Genomic DNA, 21,152 nt, shown 5'->3' with positions numbered 1-21,152 from the left:
AACATGAAATACTTGGGATAAATTTAACAGAGTATGTGCAAGACTTTATTGAAAACTCCAAAGCAATCCTGAGGGAAATTGAAGAATACTTAAGTAAATGTGAGGTTTACCATGTTAATTTATTAGAAGACACAATATTGTTATCACGGTTCTCTGTAAATTGTTCTATAGATTCAGTGCATTTCCAATCAAAATATCATTAGACTTTTGTGTCAGATTTGACAAGCTGATTCTAAATTTATATGGAAATTCAAAGGGCCTGGAATAACTAGAATAATTTGGGGGGGAAAGCACAATGTTGATTATTTACACTCCTTGGTTTCAAAATTTATTATAAAGCTACAATAATCAAGATAGGTATAAGGGTAGACGCAGGGAACAATGAAACACAATAGAGCATCAGGAAATAGACCTATACATATATGGTGAATTGATTTTCAACAAAGTTGCCATGGTAATTCAATGGAGGAAAGATGGTCATGTCAACAGTTGGTGCCAGAACAACTGGATACCAGTATGGAAAAAAAAATGAACTTCTACTTTATCTCATACTATATTCAAAAATTAACTTGATATGAACCACAGACCTAAAAGTAAAAACTAGAACTATCAATCTTGCAGAAGAAAAGGGAGAGGAGCTTTATGACATTGAGGTAGGCAACAATTTCTTAGGTGATAATAACACTGAATTAGTCATAAAAAATAAATATTTATAAAAGACACCATTAAGAAAATATAAAGTCAAGCCACAGACTGAGAGGAAATATTTATAGTTCCTATTATCTAACAAAGGACTTGCATCCAGAATATATAAAGAACTCTTACAACTCAATACTAAGAAAGTAAATCATGCAATAAAATAAAGTTCAAAAATTTGAACAGACACTTCACAAAAGAAAATATGTGAATAACTACATCAAGTGTTATCGTCATTTGTTCTCAGGGAAAAGCAAGTTAAAACCACAAAGAGATACCATTATATAAACATTAGAATGCTAAAATTTAAAAACATTGTGTCTCTTTTACATTGCTGATTGGTTGTAAAATGGTACAACCACTTTGGAAGACACTATGGCTCTTTCATATAAAGTAAAACGTACACTTAACTGTATGATTCTGCAATTCTACTATTGGATGGTTGCCCAAGAAAAATGAAAACATATGTCCAAAGAAAGACTTGTATGTGAATGTTATAGCAGTTTTATTCATAACCGCCAAAGACTGGAAGTGTTAAACAACAAAAATCCTAGTGAGTAAATTAAAAAAATTTTTTTCCCAGTTTTATTGAGTTATAATTGACACACAGCACTTTATAAGTTTAAGGTGTACAGCATAATCATTTGACTTACATACATCATGAAATGATTACCACATAGATTTAATGAGCATCCGTCATCTCATATTGATACAACATTAAAGAAATAGAAAAAAAAGATTTTCTCCTTGTGATGAGAACTCTTAGGATTTGCTCTCTTAACAGTTTTCATATATAACATTCAACAGTGTTAATTAGCTTTATCGTGTTGTACATTTCATTCCTAGTACTTATTTATCTTATAACTGGAAGTTTGTACCTTTTGACCACCATCACCCATTCCCTCTCCTCCCACTCCCCACCTCTGGTAGCCACAAATCTAATCTCTTTTTCTATGAGTTTGTTTTTGAAGTATATTTGAACTACAAACTATGTTAATTCCTGGTATACAACACAGTGATTTGATATTTCTATACATTTCAAAATGATCACCATGGTAAGTCTAGTTGTCATCTGTCACCATACAAAGATATTACATAGTTATTGACTATATTCCCCACACTGTACATTTCATACTTGTGACTCATGTGTTTTGTAACTGAAAGTTTGTGCCTCTTAGTCTCCCTCACCTATTTTTCTCCTCCCCCCAACTCCCTCCCCTCTGGCAACCATCTGTTTGTTCTCTGTATCTATTACTCCATTTCTTTATCAACTGAGTAAATTTATTAAAGATCAAATTGGCTTTATTCAATGATTCATGAATCGGGCAACATCCCATCTAGCACTAGAAAGGAGCTCCACCGAACTGTAGAAGAGAAAAGTTTTTTAAAGGCAGAAAGGGGGTAGGTGGATAAAGGAAATATTAGCAAAGAATGCATTGTTTCAGGCAAGGTCACTCTCCTAAGGGGATTGGAAGGGCCTATTGGGCAGATAACCTCACTAGTGCTGACCATGTAATACCAGGTTGACTGGTTAAAGGTTACATTCCTGGGGGTGTTGAGGCTGCAATTTGGTTAGGTAGTAAGTCTTAGTTTGCTAACATAGGGTTTAGCACAAGTGACTCCATTTTGGCCCTGCTGTCTCCTTTTTAACAGGAACAAATATCTGTCAACAGGATTATGGATAAACAGATTTTGGTATATCTCTTCAATGGAATGCTACTTAGCAAGAAAAGGCAGACACAAGTGAGAACATACAGTGTAATTTATGAAATTCAAGAACATGAAAAAGATACAGTGTAATAAAGTAGATCCATTAGTGTTTGAGGCTGATAATGGGGAGCTGACTGTGAAGGTGATTAAAATGTTTTGTATCTTGTAGTGGTTGTTGGAGGGGTGCATATGTTTGTTAAAATACATCAAACTGTTCACCGGAAGTGGGTGCCTTTTATTGTATGTAAATTATATCTCAGCTTTGTTTATTGTATGTAAATTATACCTCAGCATTGATTGTTTTTTTAAAGTAGTTCTTGCAATCTCTGAATATTTGAAGCCTTCCTACAGGAGTCAGGTAAGAGAATTCATAGAGGTGTAGTCTCTTAAATCTCATCCTTTTCTTTGCTCTTTACTCAGCAGTATCACAGTAATTCCTGAAGAGAAGATGAGAGCCTGATTGCTTTCTGAAATTCCTATGCTAGTAGTCAGATATCACCAACAGCTGCACTTGGCAGGGTTTCTCCCCTTCCTTTCACCCACAATCTGTGCCAGCCACACAATAGAAATCCTCAAATGAGGGGTTTTAATTGGGAGGCATTAGTGTTTATTACTTAGGATGAGCAGAGCTGTGAGAAAGCAGAAATTGCACAAAAGAATAAAGATAGATTAGCAGTCTCTGTACTTAAATGTGTTTTAAAGAGTATAGAAAAAGAATGTTCCAGGAGAGAAGAACCTCTCTAGCTCAGAGACAGGAATGGGCAATGAAGAGACTGGCCCATCTGAAGCAAAGAGTTCATCCTGGAGAGTCATAAGACCTAATAACGGACCTATATAGCAAAGGATGAATGCTGGTATAGGGAATGTGAATGTGTTTGAGTAATATACTATATGTAGTCTTTTTGAATTTTAAGAAGTGAGTTGTTTAAGTTTCTAATAAAATATTACAACTTCATGCATTAGTTTCAGTTAGGTCCTATTTGAATCATAGCATAGATGGTAACAAGGAGCTGTTGGAATGTATTAAGCCTGGTAAAGATAAGCTCAAAGAGTAAAAGAGGGTTAGTGTGATCAAAGAACAGAACCCTGTGAAAAGTAGCATGGAGTATTCTTAAGGTCCTGTAATAAAACCATCTAGGTTTTAGTACCTGCTCTGTTGTTCTAGAGTTTAGTTTTGTATTTTTTGTTGTTGGTGGTTGAAAAACAGAGATTATGTCATTTCTAAAGTCCCTTTTGTTTCTAACTTTCATAGCTATATGAGGTGATGAGTGTTAATTAAATTTATTGTGGTAATTTCACAATATATGTATATGTGCTGCCTAAGCGAGCCCTATTTCACAATATATGTAAAGCAAACTGTCATGCTGTACAGTGATGTGTATAAGTTATTTCTCAATAAAACTGGAAGAAAAAGTGAATGAAAGTTTATATGCAAAATTTTGATGATGTGATATTAATGTTAATCATGGTGAAGTTTTGGTATATTTCACTATATTGAAACTAGTGAGTGAGATTAAGGATGGACATTGATTGTAATTATTTCTTCATTTTCTTTGTAGGGATTAATCATTTCATGAGAGAGACAGTGAAGAATTGTAAAAGAGATGGATTTGTTCAGACCATTTTGGGAAGGCATAGATATTTACCAGGAATCAAAGACAACAACCCTTATCACAAAGCTCACGTATGTTGAAATTTCTCTGGATTTTTAACTTAATATTTTAACTTAAATTTTTAACTTTAATGACATGTACTTTTTCAACAAAGACTGAACCCTGCTATTGTCCCTTTTAGAGATCACTAGCATATTAATTGGATCTTCTATTTTATTAAGGACTTCTGAAGTGATGGTACATGCCAGTATTTGCTGAACACAGTCTCTATAGGAGACTAATGTAAATATGAGTTCACTTAGTAATATTTCAGTTAAAGATGTTCTGTTTTAGTAAGCCAATTATTTATTAGCTTTGGTAATAAGTTATATATAAACTTAATTCTTATATTTGCTAATTGTTCTTTGTTTCAGATATCTATACTAATTTGTCATATTACACCAGATTGCATTGTCTTCAGAGATTAGCCAGTCATTGAATTGCGGTATTTTTTGGTTCATTCCTTTTGTTTATTTATTTTAAAAGCACTGGCTCATCAGAGGTTGTTATTAGGATACCCAAAATATTAAAGAAGATATTAAAATGATATTTAATATCATTCAAAAGATGTATTGATGGTATTTACTCAAATTATGGTTGAAATCTCTTTCTGAAATCATTGGGATCCATAAAAGTGTATCTGTACACTTTTTGTGTATCTGAGCATTTAAATTTCTGTTATAGTCCAAACCTTCCTATTTTAACTGGTTGTATTTTGCCCTTACCTCATACTTTTGTGTGTCAGTGCCCACTACACATTGTATGTAATGAAAATATCCAGCCCCCAAATTGCTAAACTACTGTCTTGAGCTAGAATCTCTCAGAGCAATAATGCTCTTAGGGACCATGGAGGAGTAGTTGGGGTTTTGTTACTTCTTCACTCTCTCGCCTCCCATATATCCACATACAGATGTCAGATATTTATCAGCCTTTTACCATATCTCCAAGTGAAGTAGGCACTGTAGTTGTTGCACTAGGAAAAGTAAGTCTTAAAATGTATTGGAAGAGATAAAGCAAACTAAAAAAATATAAAAGTAGCATGTATACTCAGTTATTTAGGCTTCTAGAGGAGATAGGACTTAAACAGATTCTTGAAGACTATTTAAAATTTAATTGATGGCATGAGAAAAAGATAATCACAAGTGACCAAGAGTTTGAGTAAGGATTGGCTAGAAGCCAATCTGATAGGAGTGGAAAGTTTGAGTTGTCACTTAGGAATAGATAATTTTCTACTGGTCAGATGGAATCAGCTATTGGGGAAGGCTTTTAATGGCAGGCTGAGAAATTTGGGCTTGATCTAATAGGGATTGATTATGTTTTTTGGTATTTACACAATGAAAAATGGAGGATAGAATGATTAATGTTAATGAACCATATAATTTTTTAAAAACTAATATTTTTGAAGTTAAAACTGTGAGAGTAAGACTTTTTATACCAAATCCTTAGGAGTCAGAGTTCTAATTGATTCATTATGTTGTTGCTGAGGGAAAAAAAAAAAAATTGCACCCCTCTGAATCAGATATGGAGTAAATATAGCCAGATTTATTGTTTGGTTTTCATTTAGTTTGGTTTTACATTTTATTTCAACTTTTACTGTACTGAAAAATATACATAGAGAAAGCACAAGAAACAAATTTAAATTTCAGTAAATTATCATAGAGCTATACCTATGTAACTACCATACAAACCAAAATACAGAATATTGTCAGCACCCCAGAAGCTCCCCTCATGCCTCTTCCTAATCACCATACACTGCCTTCCCAGAAATAACCACTATAACCTCTAACCCTATGGTTTTGTTTTGACCTCTCTGTATATCATATATATGTATTCTGTGTTTAGCTTCTGTCACTCAAAATTACATTAGGCAAGTCATTTATGTTGTTTCATGTTGGGGTAGGTATATGGCTCTGTTATATGAATATATCACAATTTATCCATTTTTCTGTTGATGGGTTTCTAGTTTGGAGAATTTTCTATTTGGATGGGTTTCTCTTATGGATCTTGATGATTTGATTATTCTTGTTCAAGGTTCCTGGTGCACATATGTTTCTGTTTATGTTTGGTAAAGCGGTAGACATAGAATTGCTCTCATCTTCAATTTCAGTAGATAAAGCAACGTTGTGTTTTATGGTAGTTGTAGCAATTTGTCCTCCCATATAAATTTGAGTTCTCATTGCTCTGCATCCATGCCAACATTTGCTATTAAGTTAACATAATTTTAGCTTTTCTGGTGGGTGTAAAGTAGTGTCTTGTAGTTTTGCTTTTTCTTGAATACTATGTTTTGATATATGGTAAAGTTTTCCCAACTTGCTTTTTTTTCTCTCCCCCAAGATTTGCCTGTTCTTGGGTTCTCTGCATTTCCATATAAATTGTAGAAGCAGCTTGTGAATTTCCACACAAACACAAAATCCTGTTGGGATTTTTTAATTGCAGTTGCTTTGAGTTCATAGATCAAGATGGGATTAATGACATATTTATAAATTTGAGTTTTCCAGTCGATAAACATGTTATATATGTCCATTTATTTAGGTCTTTAGGTCTTTTAAAATTCTCTCACTAATGATGTATAGTTTTGGGGAAGAGATCTTACAAGGTTTTTATTAAATTTATAGCTAGATATTGGAAAAGTTTCATGCTGTTGTGAATGGCATCTTTTTAAATTTTTAATTATTTTCCTTCCCTTTTTACATTTTCTAACCCTTTACTACTGGTATAGAAAGATAATTGCCTTTATTCTTTTGTCTAGAAACCTTGCAAATATTACTTACTAATTACAAAATTTTATCTGTAGATACTTTTAGGTATTCTATCTACACAGTTATTATCTGGAAAAAAAAAGTAGTTTTATAACTGTCTTTCTGAGTCTTATTCTTTGTTTTTTTTTTTACTTTTGCTTGACTTACTAGCTAGGACAGTGTTGAACAGAGTTAGTGATAGTGAGTATCTTTGCCACTTTTCAGGTCTCAGAGGGAAATTTTAAACATTTTACCAATAAGTAGAACTTTCCTTTAGGTTTTTAATAGTGTCTGTGTCAGAAAAAGTAAGCTCCCTTAAACATGTGCTTGTAGGCTGCAGAGTCTCCATCACAACTACTCAAGCCTGCTGTTCTAGTGCAGATGCAGCCATAGACCCTACATAAATGAGTGAGTGTGGCTGTGTTCCAGTAGAGCTGTATTTACAGAAACAAGAGATGGGCCAGACTTGGCCTGTAGGCTTTAGTTTGCCCATCCCTGGTGTTTCTTCTTTAAATGCAATCTGCCTTTTTTCTCTAGGTTGCTTTTAATACAGTATTTTTCTTTCCTTGTGGTTTCCAACAGATTTTCTGTGATGTGCTTAATTTTGTGGGTTTGTTTTTTTTTGTGGTACGCGGGCCTCTCTCACTGCTGCGGCCTCTCCCGTTGCGGAGCGCAGGCTCCGGACACGCAGGCTCAGCGGCCATGGCTCACGGGCCCAGCCGCTCCGCGGCACGTGGGATCTTCCCGGACCGGGGCATGAACCCGTGTCCCCTGCATCGGCAGGCGGACTCTCAACCACTGCGCCACCAGGGAAGCCCCTGTGGGTTTTTTTTTTAACTTCATGTGCGTGCGTGCGTGCGTGTGTGTGTGTGTGTGTGTGTGTGTGTGTGTGTGTGTGTGTGTGTTTAACTGATCTGTTTTTGAGGGTGTTAGGACTTCTTGAATCGGCACCGTGAGATCTTTTGTTGATTTTGGAAAATTCTTAGTCATTTCTTCTTCAGTCATTGCTTCATCAAAATCTCTCCTCTCTTTCTGGAACTTCTATTATAAATTTTAAAAACTTTTCTCTTTAATTCCTCATTTTTCGTATCCTCTGTTCCATGTTTATATTTCTTCATGCTTAATTCTGGATATTTTCTTCTAACTTATCTTTCAGTTGGCTGATTTGCTCTTCAATTTGCTGTTGAGCAACTATTGAGCTTTTAGGTTCTAAATGATATAGAACTTTTCCAGCACCCCAGAAGGCCTTTTTATCTTCTCTCCAAGTCGATACTATCTCCCCACTGCACACATACACCAAACTATAGGGAAAGCACTGTTTAAATGCTTTAAGTTCTGTTGTTTTAATTTTTTTGGTTATAGAGTTTCTATTTGGTTCTTAATGGTATTTTGTTCTCTGCCGAAATATTCAATTTTGTCTTTTATTTTCTTGATAACATGATCATTTTATAGTCTAATAGGTTTGATACTAGTCTGTAGTCAAATATGGCTCATACTTGAATCCCTGTAGTCTGTTCCTATTGCCTTTTGTTTTTCTTAGTTTTCTATAAAAACAGTTGTATTATCTTACCTCCTTACCAGGCCTCCTACTTATTGGGCTGTGAACCCAAATATTTCAAGACTATCAAGTTCTGCTCAGCTTCTTAGCCTGTCAGCTGCCTCTTCTGGAATCTGTTGATTTCCCTGGGAGAAAGGATGGCCTCCAATGCCAGGATCACCTCCTTGGTTTCCTTTCTCTCCTAGTTCTCTAGGTTCTATAATTCTTCACTTCCCTTTTCCTGTCTGATTCATTCAAAGAGGCATTTTCTGACCACCTTTTTCTGGTTATCAGTGGAAGGGTTAGTCCTAATGGCATAATCTCCTATTACCAGAAACCTGTATATTTTTATGTATATGAAAACACTCTAGTGATGAGAAGGGACTAAGATTGTGGGACACAAAGCTGAGACTGCCAAGTTTTCTTATTTTGGAATAGAATCAGGGAAGTACAGTATCATGAGAATGAATTATATATTTTAGTTATATTTGTTGTGTCACAGTAAAAACAACTCCCGTATTTCAGTGACTTATAATAAGAATATTTATTTTTAATTCATAGTATAGTTTGGCTCTGGGTTGACTCTGCCTCTGCTCTGTATTTTCTTCATTCTAAAATTCAGAATAAAGAAAAGTACCTACCTGGGATAAGCCCTTTTTTGTGACAGTGTTAGATAGCTTTTAAAACTCCTTGCATGTGCTGTATGTCAGTTTTACTCACATTTTATTGGCCAAAACAAGTCAAGGCCATTCTTTTAGAGTGAAAAACACTTTGAATTACATGGCAATGGGTGGGGGCCATGGGACTTCACAGAGAAAGGCAGCAAGTAATAGCAACAATAACATAATCCACTGCACAGAGGCATATAGTTTCAAGAACAGGAGCAGTCAGAACTTTGAAATTCAGTCACTCTTTAAACAATGACAACTGAATGAGTTTAGAATGGATTCATCAGCATTTGACAAAACAATAGTTAAAAAGTCTGTCTCTTTACCAGTATGTAATACACTAGGAGTTGGATGTAGCCCAGGTGACAGGGAACTAGAGAACACCTCTCAGGTTACATAGATCCCTCCAGTGAGTAGACCCTTCCCATTTTCTGAGCCCTTTTGCAACAACAGGAGTGATATTCATGGATAGATTACATCTTGGATATTAACCTAGACCCCTATTCCTACTGCTCCAGGATGTTCACTTTTAGCAGCTGTGGTTGCCTGCCAAGAAGCTCATGGCAGCAATAGTTTCAGGGAAGTTCTAATTTAATACCTGGGGATCTAGGATCTGCATTTTCACCAGCAGCTAACGATTAGGCCCAATAGCCCATAAAAAGCTCTGATTCATACCAGAGGGCTGCAGACTTGCTGTGGCCAAACTCTACATAGGACTGAGAGGCCACTGATATGGGGGATGTGCTTGAAACATTCCAACCCACATCACAAAGAATGGTATTCTAATTATATCTATTTAGTGTTAAGAGGAATTGTATTTTGAGGAATGGATCCTTTAAAGTGAAGTTTAGAATACTGATACTATATTTTTAAAAATAATTTTGAGCTTCTAGATACATTTTAAGTGTAATGTAGTTTTTGGTTCCTAACTGTCGAAGATTTCTAAACTGAAGCAATCTGACCTTCTTTTGTTTAGTCTATCCTCATGTGAATGATAGCCCAGGATCTAGAGCCCTGGATCATTCTGGTTGTTATTCTTAAGATACAGCTTATAGTGGATGCCCTGGGTCACATCTCAGTTCCAGATTTCCAGTCTGCACATGTGAGCACTAATCTGTGGACGCTAAAGGCAGGTATGAAACAATGCTGGCGTGTCTGATGGAGCATCTGTTGTTGTTTTTCATAGGCTGAGCGTCAGGCTATCAACACAAGAGTCCAAGGTTCGGCAGCTGATATTGTCAAAATAGCCACAGTTAATATTCAGAAGCAATTAGAAACCTTCCACTCAGCCTTCAAATCCCATGGTCATCGGGAGAGTATGCTCCAAAGTGACAGAACAGGTTTGTTCATAAATGAGGCCCTTGCTATAACATGGTGAGATTAATTACATCAGAAAAGAAAGGGGGAAACGATTTATATTTATTTCTCAGCAGTTCTCAAACATTTTGGTTTCATGATGTCTTTACACTCTTAGAAAGGATCCCAAAGAGCTTTTATGTGTGTTAATTATATCTACTAATATTTACCATATTAGAAATTAAAACTGGGAATTTAAAAACATTTATTAACATTTACAGGTAACAATAATAAACCCATCATGTGTTAACATAAATAACATATTTTTATGAAAATAACTACATTTTTTTCAGAACAACAAAAAAATTCGTGATGAGTGGTTTTATTTTTTCTGAAAATCTCTTTAATGTCTGGCTTAAGAGATGACAGTTGGAGTCTCTTATATTTTTCTGCATTCAGTTTGTTGCAATATTACCTGTTCTGTAATCTCTGGAAAATCCTCTGTAGAGGATGATGAATGTCCCAGTTTGTGGGAGACTGATGGTTTCCCAGGATGTGGGACTTTCATTGCTAAAACCAAGATAATTGATCACCTTGTTGTACGCTTATGAAAGAAGGAGACTGAAAAAGGAAAATAACCTTTGGGTGTTATTGGGAAAATAATTTGACTTTGCAGATGCTTTGAAAGAATTTCTGGGATCCTCTTCGATCCTCATACCACACCTTAAGAAGATGTTGATTTTCCTGTTCATGACTTTCCATGAACACATGCACACATTCACACTCTTATATTTGTAGAAAGAGGATGTATGGTCAAACTTATTTGGGGAATAACATTGTACTGTGTGCTTTGGAGGATTTAGAAGTAAAAGTTGTCAACCTATGTTTGAATTTTAAATCTGCTAAGGAAAGGAAGATATGATACCTGACTGTGAAATATTTACCTGACTCTTCACAGCAGAATGATGCAGTGTCAAAATGAAGATATAGGTGGTATCACTCTTTAGAGTGAGTGGAAGACAATGTGGGTATGTCACTGAGGATGGCTTGATTGTGTCAAGTTGAGTTAAAGGCAGTAGTAGGTCAGTGGGATCAAAGGGAGCTCAGCCTGAGGAAGCAGACCACACAGGGAACAGGAGGATCATGGCATTCTGGGTCAGAAGCCAAGTAACCAAGGGAAATCAAGAGGACAAAGGTATAACGATCAGAAAGCAGAAAAACTAGAGCATCCAGACAGCCAATGATGCAAGATAAGTGGGGCCCAATGGGTCAGATCAGATTTTAGCCAAACTGGCAAACAGATGCACAGCCTTTGCAGCCCTGGTATGGAAGCAACTTGCCATGCCTCATCTGCCTTTGTTCTCTTACCCTGTGAGAGCCACCTCTGAGAAAACTTGGGCTGCAGGTAGTGACAGCTAAAGAACTCTCTCTGAGGGAAGCACCAGATATCGAGGGAGACAGTATTTGTGCTGTCCTGTCCTGAAGAATAAGTATAGGAAATTTGAATGGCAAAAAGGAAGGACTGCTCTGAGAAACGGGCAAACAATGGAAGGCAGATACTCTAAAAGTATTAATGTTGAACCTTATTTTAGTGATCAGAGGGGCATAATCTGTACCACTAGGCCCACTAGTTAGGAAATGGTGACTATAATAACTATATTATAATAACTATAATACAGTGATTTTTTTAAACCATTTTTGGATTCATGAGTTCTTTTGAGAATCCTCTGAAAAGGTATACATCATCTTCACAGAAAAATATACAGACATAGACCCTTTCATATATCTTGAAGGAATCTGTGTATTTTCTGAAGTCCACATTTGGACCCTAGGTTTAGAATTACTTGTCTAGAGTGTGTGGTCCAACTGGGGAATCACCAATTCTACCATGGTTACACTTCTGGCCAGAAAAAGACATCAAGGAGTGTCAATCAACTCCATTTACTGATGTCTTTTTTAGACTCCTCATTTCTGGGAGGAGGTAGGTGGAGATTTGAGTTTACCTGATAGGTGGGCTAGGTGGCAATCAGCAATTAGTTATTTTCTTGATAGCTCCAAATTTTATGTGTTTTAATCTCTTAATCATAATTTCCCAAAATCTCTCAAAAAAAAAAAATACTCCCATAGCACAGTGACATGCTGATCAGTTTTGCTACTTTTCTCATGGAGTAGGATTGTTACCAAAGAGAAAACTGCAAGGGATGTTCTGTCCCATCAGAGGAGGCTTCTTCATCCTTCAACTCCATGATGAACTCTTATACGAAGTGGCAGAAGAGGATGTTGTTCAGGTATTTTTGCAGTGTTCATATCCATTCTACAGAAAGCTAAGACACTGTAAGTCAGGCTAAGATGCATGAGATTTCTGGAGCCCTTCCCTAGCCCCAGGATGGCTATAGAAAAGTAGAATCCTTAAGGGTAGAGAAAGAGCTAAGAGTGCTCATCTTTAAACTCATTTTAAAAGAAATTCCTGATGCAGGGATATTTTTGTCTGCGAGAAGTTAGATGAGAATTTGGAGTCTTGCCCTGAGGATTTCAAAGCTCTGAGCATTCTAGTGAACCTGGCAGAGCTTCTGTTTGTCAGTGCAGATTAGTGTGGGATACCTGGCTCTTTTCCAACTTAGAGTTTTAAGCACCATGAGGTAAAGAGCTCCAGTCTGGTTTATCCCCTCAGTGAGTGGGCTGGCAGACAGTTCTTTGACTGGGCAGAGTTTGTTAACCTCTTTTTTTTTGTTTTGTAGGTAGCTCAGATTGTCAAGAATGAAATGGAAAGTGCCGTAAAACTCTCTGTGAAACTGAAAGTGAAAGTGAAAATAGGTGCCAGCTGGGGCGAGCTGAAGGACTTTGATGTGTGATTGTAGGGAAGCCTGGTGTAGGTACAATCACATGGAAAGAATAGAGATTACCCTTTCACCTACTTCATGAAAACAGAAAACCTCAAGTTCTGGTGAACTTTTATAGTGAGAGTTTCAAAACATATATGAGTTTATTTTCTGTAGTATGAAAAACATTTTTGAGGCAAAATATCAAGTTTAATGATTATATTCGCTCTCAAAGAGTATCTATGAAACTGCCTTTTATAGTTTACTGTGGCCCTAAACAGTTTCAGAACACATGCTTCAGAACACATGTTAACACATGTTAACACTAACAGTAGTGTTAACTACTGTTAACACATGCTAAGAACACGTACTTAGCACTTTGGATCTTCATCTGTCTGGTTGAGCATGAAGAAAATGAAACTGCTGTCTCAGGGTCATTTTCATCCCAACCAGGATTCAGACACTGGTGATACAGACCCCTGAAGGAGCCAGAGGCAGATAAGGATTTGGTTTCACATAAACCACCAGGGTTAGGTGTTGTGTGTGATTTTCATCCAGTATCGGTGTAAGACTTTTGAAGTGGTATTTTTAAATAGCACTGGCTAGTAAATTAAGAATTCTGTAAAGTGGTAAGACTTGGTATGGATGTAGTCTAGGAATGGATTTTCATGAATTGCCATTTCTTCTTCCTTTCCCTCTCCCAATTCATGCAATTAATATATTTCCAATACTTAGGTATTATAAAACAAGCTACACCTCTTCAAGAGGTATTCTGATCTTAAGATCAGATATTTATACTGCAGTTTAATATAACACTGCCAGAGAAGGAAAACACCCCCTCATCAGTCCCTCAGTACCTTTCTCTGTGGCATGGTGAGAATACTCACGCTAAAAGATTGTACTTTATAATCCCAGTCAGAGGTGAATAACTGACCTTTTTTTTTTTGCTGTTTTAATAAAATTAATTTATGAGAAACTTTATACCAGCAGTTCAGTTTTCAAAATTGTGTTTGGTCTAAGTATCAGAAGCCTGTGTATCCATTTACTTATTCTATAGTTTGCTCAACAGTGTACACATAGGAAGTGTTTATTATATTCTTAATCAGTTATCAAAGAGCTCTTTTATGTTTATTCATCAGAATTTTAAAAGACAGTTGCTTTATAAACAAAGTGTAATACACTATTAGTAGTTGGATATTAGTGCACCAGATCCTCAGATATTTTGGTGCTGGGGGGAAGTGGCAGAAGACGACAGAGGTAAGAGGGAAGTTATATCATTATTTCTCGAGTTTTTTCCATATTCACCTGTACCACGTTTCTCAGAAGAGTTGCAGTGCTGTTAGTATTCTGGTGGCCTTGAGAATCCAGCACAAGAGAGACCTCAGCCTATTTACATGAGTGTTCTCCAAATATGAGCGCAGACATATAGATCACTTCCACCTCATCTTCTGCAGCCATGGCTCTGCATGTGTGGTTACATGCATTTTCTCATCCTTTTTGACCTTCAGCTGGGCTTAAAACAGGAACTCCTTGCTTTGCATGATTCAGTTATGAAAAAATTCAAGTTACCATGGTTTACTTAAATAACACTAGTGTCCATACAACACAATTCAAATTTCAGTTGGCATGGTATATTAACTTAATAATCGCATAAAGTTCAAACTTCAATGGTAGCTCTTCAGTCTACAAATCACTATGTTAGTAACAGATGCCCTTTGTTGTAGGCAGAATAATGCACCTCCCCTCCCCAACTGCTCACATCCTAATCCCCAAAACCTGTGAACATTTTAGTCACATGGCAAAAGGAACATTGCTGATGTGATTAAGTTAGAGATCATGAAATGGGGAGATTATCTGGGTGGTTCCAATGTGAACACAAGGGTCCTTGTGAGAGGCAGACAGATGATCAGAGTCGGAGGAGGAAATGTGACGATGGAAAGAGTGAGATTGAGGTTTGAAGATGCTGCACTGCTGACTTTAAAGATGGAAGAAGGAGCCATGAGCCAAGGAATGCAGACAACCTCTAAAAACTGGAAAAGGCAGTGGAATGTACAGCCTCCAGAAGGGACACAGCCGTGGCAGCACCTTGATTTTAGCCCAATAAGATCATATTGGACTCCTGACCTTCAGAACTGTAAGATACTAATTTGTGTTTTTGTTTGTTTTTCAGTTTTATTGAGATATAATTGACATACAGCACTGTGTAAGTTTGTGTACAACATAACTTACATATATTGTGAAATGATTTCTACTATAAGTTTAGTTAGCATTCATCATCTCATTAGATACGAAAACGTTTTTTTTCCTTGTGATGAGAACTTTTAGGATCTACTCTCCTAGCAACTTTCAAATATACCGTCCAGTAGTGTTAACTATAGTCTTCATTCTGTTCATTACATCCCTATTTTCTATATATAAAATCATGTGATCTGCAAATAGAGACAATTTTCTTTCTTCCTTTCCAATTTAGAAGCTGTTTATTTCTTTTTCTTGGCTGATGTCTAGTATAGGACTTCCAGTACTATTTTTTTCTATTAATTAATTAATTTATTTATTTTTGGCTGTGTTGGGTCTTTGTTGCTGTGCACGGGCTTTCTCTAGTTGCTACTCTTCATTGTGCTGCGTGGGCTTCTCGTTGCGGTGGCTTCTCTTATTACGGAGCACAGGCTCTAGGTGTGTGGGCTTCAGTAGTTGTGGCATGCAGGCTCAGTAGTTGTGGCATGCAGACTCAGTAGTTGTGGCTTGCAGGCTCAGTAGTTGTGGGGCATGGGCTTAGTTGCTCTGTGGCGTGTGGGATCTTCCTGGACCAGGGCTTTGACCCATGTCCCGTGCATTGGCAGGTGGATTCTTAACCACTGTGCTGCCAAGGAAGCCCCCTTCCAGTACTGTTTTTAACAGGAGTGGTTGAGAGTTGGCACACCTGTCTTATTCCAAATCTTAGAGGAAAAGCTTTTAACCTTTCACCATTGAGCATGATGTTAGCTTTGGGCTTGTCATATATGGCATTTATTCTGTTGAGGTACATTCCTTCCATACCTAATTTATTAAGAGTTTTTATTATGAATAGACGTTGAATATTGTCATGCTTTTTCTGCATCTATTGAGATGATTGTATGATTTTTTTTTTTTTTAATGCAGTACGCGGGCCTCTCACTGTTGTGGCCTCTCCCGTTGCGGAGCACAGGCTCCGGACGCGCAGGCTTAGCGGCCATGGCTCATGGGCCCAGCTGCTCCGTGGCATGTGGGATCTTCCCAGACCGGGGCATGAACCCGTGTCCCCTGCATCGGCAGGCGAACTCTCAACCACTGCGCCACCAGGGAAGCCCAATTGTATGACTTTTATCCTTCATTCTGTTAACATGGTGTATCACACTTATTGATTTGCATATGTTGAAACATCTTTGCATCCCAGGTATAAATTTCAGTTGATAATGCGGTATAATCCCTTTAATGTGCTGTTGAAGTCAGTCTGCTAGTATTTTGTTGAGGATATTTGCATCTGGGTATATCAGTTATATTGGCTTGTAATTTTCTTCTCTTGTAGTGTCCTTTTCTGGTTTTGGTATCAGGGTAATGCTGACCTTATAAAATGAGTTTGGAAGTGTTCCCTTCTCTTTGATTTTTTTCCGAAGACTTTGAGAGGGATTGGCATTAATTTTTCTCTAAATGTTTGGTAAAATTCACCAGTGAAGTCATCTGGTTCTGGGCTTTTGTTTGTTGGGAGGTTTTTTTTAATTACTGAATAGTATCCTTACTAGTAATTGCTCTGTCCAAATTTTCATGATTCGGTCTTGGTAGGTTTTATGTTTCTAGTAGTTTTTCCATTTCTTTAGATTACCCAGTTTGTTGGAATATAGTCGTTCATAGTAGCCTCTTATGATCCTTTGTATTTCTGTGGTATCATTTGTAATGTCTCCTCTTTCATTTATAATTTTGTTGATTTGGGTCCTCTTTTTTCCTTGGTTAGTGTAACTGATGATTTGTCAGTTTTATCTTTTTAAAGAACCAGCTCTTAGTTTTGTTAATCTTTTCTATTGTTCCTGTTTTCTGTTTCATTTATTTCTGCTCTAATCTTTATTATTTACTTCCTTCTGCTAAATTTGGGCTTAGTTTGCACTTCCTTTTCTAGTTTCTTGAGCTGTAGAGTTAGGTTGATTATTTGAGATCTTGGTTTTTATTTTTCTTTAATTAAAAAATACTTTATTGCTAAAAAATGCTGACCATCATCTGAGCCTTCAGCGAGCTATAATCTTTTTGCAATGGTAATGTCAAAGATCATTGATCACAGATCACTGTAACAAATATAATCATAATGAAAAAGTTGGAAATATTGGGAGAATTACCAAAATGTGACACAGAGACACAGAATGAATAAATGCTATTGGATAAATGGTGTCGATAGACTTGTTTGACACAGGGTTGCCACAAACCTTTAATTTGTAAAATACACAATATTTGTGAGTTTGTCTTGTTTCTTAACGTAGGCATTTTTTGCTATGAACTTCTCTCTTAGAACTGCTTTTACTGCATCTCATACATCTTGATAAATTGTGTTTCCTTTTTCATTTTTCTCAAGCTTCTCTTTTATTTCCCCTTTAATTTCTTCTTTGATCCATTGGTTTTTCAGGAAAGTATTGTTTAATTTCCTTGTAATTGTGAGTTTTCCAGTTTTTCTCCTGTTGCTGATTTCTAGTTTCTATACCATTGTGGTCATAGAAGGTATTTGGTATAATTTCAGTCTTGTTGAATTTGTTAAGACTTGTTTTGTGGCCTAACCTGTGATCTATCCTAGAAAATGTTCCATTTGTGCTTGAGAAGTGTGTATATTTTGCTGTTGTTGGATAGAAAGTTCTGTATATGGCGGTTAGAGACATTTGATCAATAGTATTGTTCAAATTCGCTCTTCTTTAATGATTCTCTTTTTGGATGAGAATCCATTTTTGAGAGTGGGGTATTAATGTCCCCAACTATATTTGTATTACTGTTTATTTCTCCATTCAGTTCTGTTAGTTTCTGCTAACATATATAGGTGCTCCAATACTGGATGCATAAATATTTACAATTGTTACATCCTCTTGATGAATTGGCCTCTTTAACATTATATAATAATCATTTTTTTTGTCATTTTTACGTTAAAGTCTATTTTGTCTGATATAAGTCTAGATACCCCCTGCTTTTTTTTTGGAGGGGGGCAGCATTTATCATTTGCTCAACGTATCTTTTTCCATCCCTTTGCTGTTAGTCTGTGTGTGTCTTTAAGGCTAAAGTGAGGGTCATGTAGTGTTCTTTTCTTTTTTTTAATCCATTCATGTTTTGATTGGATAATTTAATCCATGAAAGTAATTATTGCACCCAGATGCTTTCTGGTTGGGCAGGACTGGGAGCTACACTGAACAGTGAGTGGAGCTATGATTCTGCTCCCCTGCCTGGATGGGGAGAGTGGAGGGTGAGGGGAGGCAGACCAGGCTCCAGGGTGGGTAGGGGTATTTGTTTGAGGTCCCAAGTCAGGCAGACCTGCACCTTGCTGAGTTCCCTGGTCAGACTGCACCACTGTCTTGGCTATGCTGATGAGCAAAGCCACTAGTTGGGACTACCACCTGGGTGTTGTAAGTAGGACCTGGGTCTGCAAGATCTGAGTGCTGGTTGTTGCAGGCCTCTCACCCCTTCTTCATCAGGATCTGATTCTCAGAGGTCAAGCCCTGCAGATTCCCTTGTTATCCCCATAAGGCAAGACCCCAGTGGGACTCCTAAGAAAGGACCCAAAACACTGGAAGAGCTGGATGTCCACTGGGATCTCTTTTCCCACTGGAAGAACTGTAAGTTCAGGGGAGACCCATGCTGTGCTGGCCTGGGGGAGAGGCAGTATGGTCAGCATGTAGCAGCTCCTCTCATCCTTCTAACATGGTCTGTCTCAGTCTCTGTGGTACAGGGGATGCTTCAGTCTCACCCCACATTCTAGGATTTTCTCAGTGGTGTCTTGTCCATGAATAGTTGTTAGTTGTTCTTGTGAGGAGGAGTGAAGTTGGGAATGACCTATGTCACCATCTTGGTGATGTCACCCCTAAATTTGTGTTGTTTTAAGCCAGTAAGTTTGTAGTCATTTGTTATAGCAGTAATAGGAAACTAATACACATGGTGAGTTACCAATTGCGTCATTTCTTTCAAAGTCTGTCAATGACTGGTCACTGTACATCTGTCATTTACTTTACATACAGACAATAAAGCACGTAGCAGTGTTGACTCCTGGTCTCCCAGTGTTAAATCCATGTGACATTTTATAAAAATGGTTAACCAGAAGAGGAAATTGGCTAATTAAGATGCAGGTGCACCATGAAATGAAAAATGAAATGAAATGAAAAATGACAGCAGTATAAAGTGAACTTCAAATTGGATGTAGAGTTATATAAGAAGTAGTTGACTGTGGAAGTATTGACACTGATGCCATTCTAGATACTCTAGATATGCAACTTGAAAAACCTAGAAGGCAAAATTATCAACATAAATGAGGGAAATGGTTGTGACAAAGAGGATGAAGATATCCTAGGGGAAGCGATTTCAGCAAAAATCTTTGTTATTTATTAACCTCCAAATTTACTGTAATTCCAATCAAAGTCTCAACAGGAATTGTTTTTTTTGAGATAGATTATATACTAAAATTCACCTAGAGAAAAATACTCAATACCTATTAAACTAAAAAAGATCAATATTAGGACATATTATAAAGATTGTAGTAATTTAACTATTTGATAAGGACCTAGAAATAGACAAATAGATTACTTGGGCAGACTAAAAATTTAGAAAACAGACTTAGGTGTATATGGGAAATGATTTAAATGGCACTTCAAATTAGAGGTGAAAGGATAAGTCATTTAAAAATAGGGGTGTAATGATATGTTTTCCATTTGTAAAAGTATGGAGACTCCAGATGGATTAAAGGCTTAAATATAAAAAATAAAACTTTGAAAGTAAAGGAGATATGAGAGTTTATTATTTTATAGATGTAAAGGCCTTTAAAACAAAGTTCAAAAATCATAAAGCTAAAAGATGATAAAATTTGACTACATTAAAAGAAAAAAATCCTCAATATGAAAAAGTGATGACATCAAGATACTGAACAGCCTAATCCAGAAGAAGGGCATAGATAACCCCAGAGGGCTCCATAGCCTAGATGAGTCTGAGTTAGCAAGTGAGACCACAGGACCCTGCCCCAAACAAGAGAGCAAGGCACACATTCACTAAGTGTACTTTAGCACAAATCAGTGAAAGGTGCTCAAGTGTCTCGAACAGACCTGCCACTGTTATAGAGGGAATCACAGAGGACTCAGAGTGAAGCACAAGGACCAGGACCCTTCTTCCTTTACACCGAGTTCATGTAAGCCTTCCTCTAAACCCAGAAACCAATCATCTTTAGGAAGACTTAAAAATAAGGAAAAAGCAGTTATAAAAAGTAACTACACTAATTTCCAGAGTTATACTAAAAATCAATAATAGATAACCTGTGGTAAAGAGTCTGACTCCATCTCTTGATGTTTGCTGACAAGTTTCAAGCCTCACCCCCTCTTTTCCCCTCCAGCCCCATGTCTGGGTGAACTGAGAAGAAAGCCTGAGTGCTCCCCTCTTTCCAGTGCAGCCTCTCTCTGCAAACTCTGGTCCCACTCCCAACCACAATAAAAACCCTGAACCAGTCTCTTTACCTGTGCTCTCAAGCCATTTTAGACCATTTTGAGTGCTACCCTCCTCTCCCCAGAAAGCCTCTTTATGTCAATAGTAAATCTTTTTTGTGTCCTCCTAGGGTGTGTGTATGTGTCATTAGTCTTAATATCCAAACCAAATTTTGGGTAGGGTGTCTAGTCTACTTCTGTAGGATTACCACAACGGAACTATTAAGAGAACATAATAAAAAATTACAAACAGACAAGTCACAAAAGAGGGGGTAAGAACGTAAACATAAAAAGGTGTTCAATTTCACTAATCAGGAATAATAAAAACAAGATGCCATTTTCACCTTTCAGATTGAGAAAAAATTAATATTGAGA

The 21,152-nt window shown here is 36.9% G+C and overlaps 1 protein-coding gene across 4 annotated transcripts in view; it reads left to right on the top strand.

Moving 5' to 3' along the window:
- POLQ (DNA polymerase theta) overlaps positions 1-13,410 on the top strand; it is a 113,890-nt gene extending 100,480 nt beyond the window's left edge. For 2 of the 4 annotated variants that reach the window (XM_027106000.1, XM_027105994.1), the window contains exons 27-30: positions 3,966-4,090; positions 10,188-10,341; positions 12,470-12,585; positions 13,036-13,410. In XM_027106000.1, the coding sequence (XP_026961801.1) occupies positions 3,966-4,090; positions 10,188-10,341; positions 12,470-12,585; positions 13,036-13,149 (509 nt within the window). In that variant the 3' untranslated portion in view covers positions 13,150-13,410. Of the gene's footprint in view, positions 1-2,349; positions 2,549-3,965; positions 4,091-10,187; positions 10,342-12,469; positions 12,586-13,035 lie in introns of those variants that run through there. The other 2 variants (XR_003432706.1, XR_003432723.1) reach the window with 2 other exon arrangements.
- The last annotated feature ends 7,742 nt before the right edge of the window (positions 13,411-21,152 follow it).

This window comes from Aethalodelphis obliquidens, unplaced genomic scaffold (assembly GCF_003676395.1).
Source record: "Aethalodelphis obliquidens isolate GAN/ISIS:26980383/991018 unplaced genomic scaffold, ASM367639v1 scaffold1, whole genome shotgun sequence".
Classification (NCBI taxonomy): Eukaryota; Metazoa; Chordata; class Mammalia; order Artiodactyla; family Delphinidae; genus Aethalodelphis; species Aethalodelphis obliquidens.
This window is presented reverse-complemented; position numbering and strand designations above follow the sequence as displayed.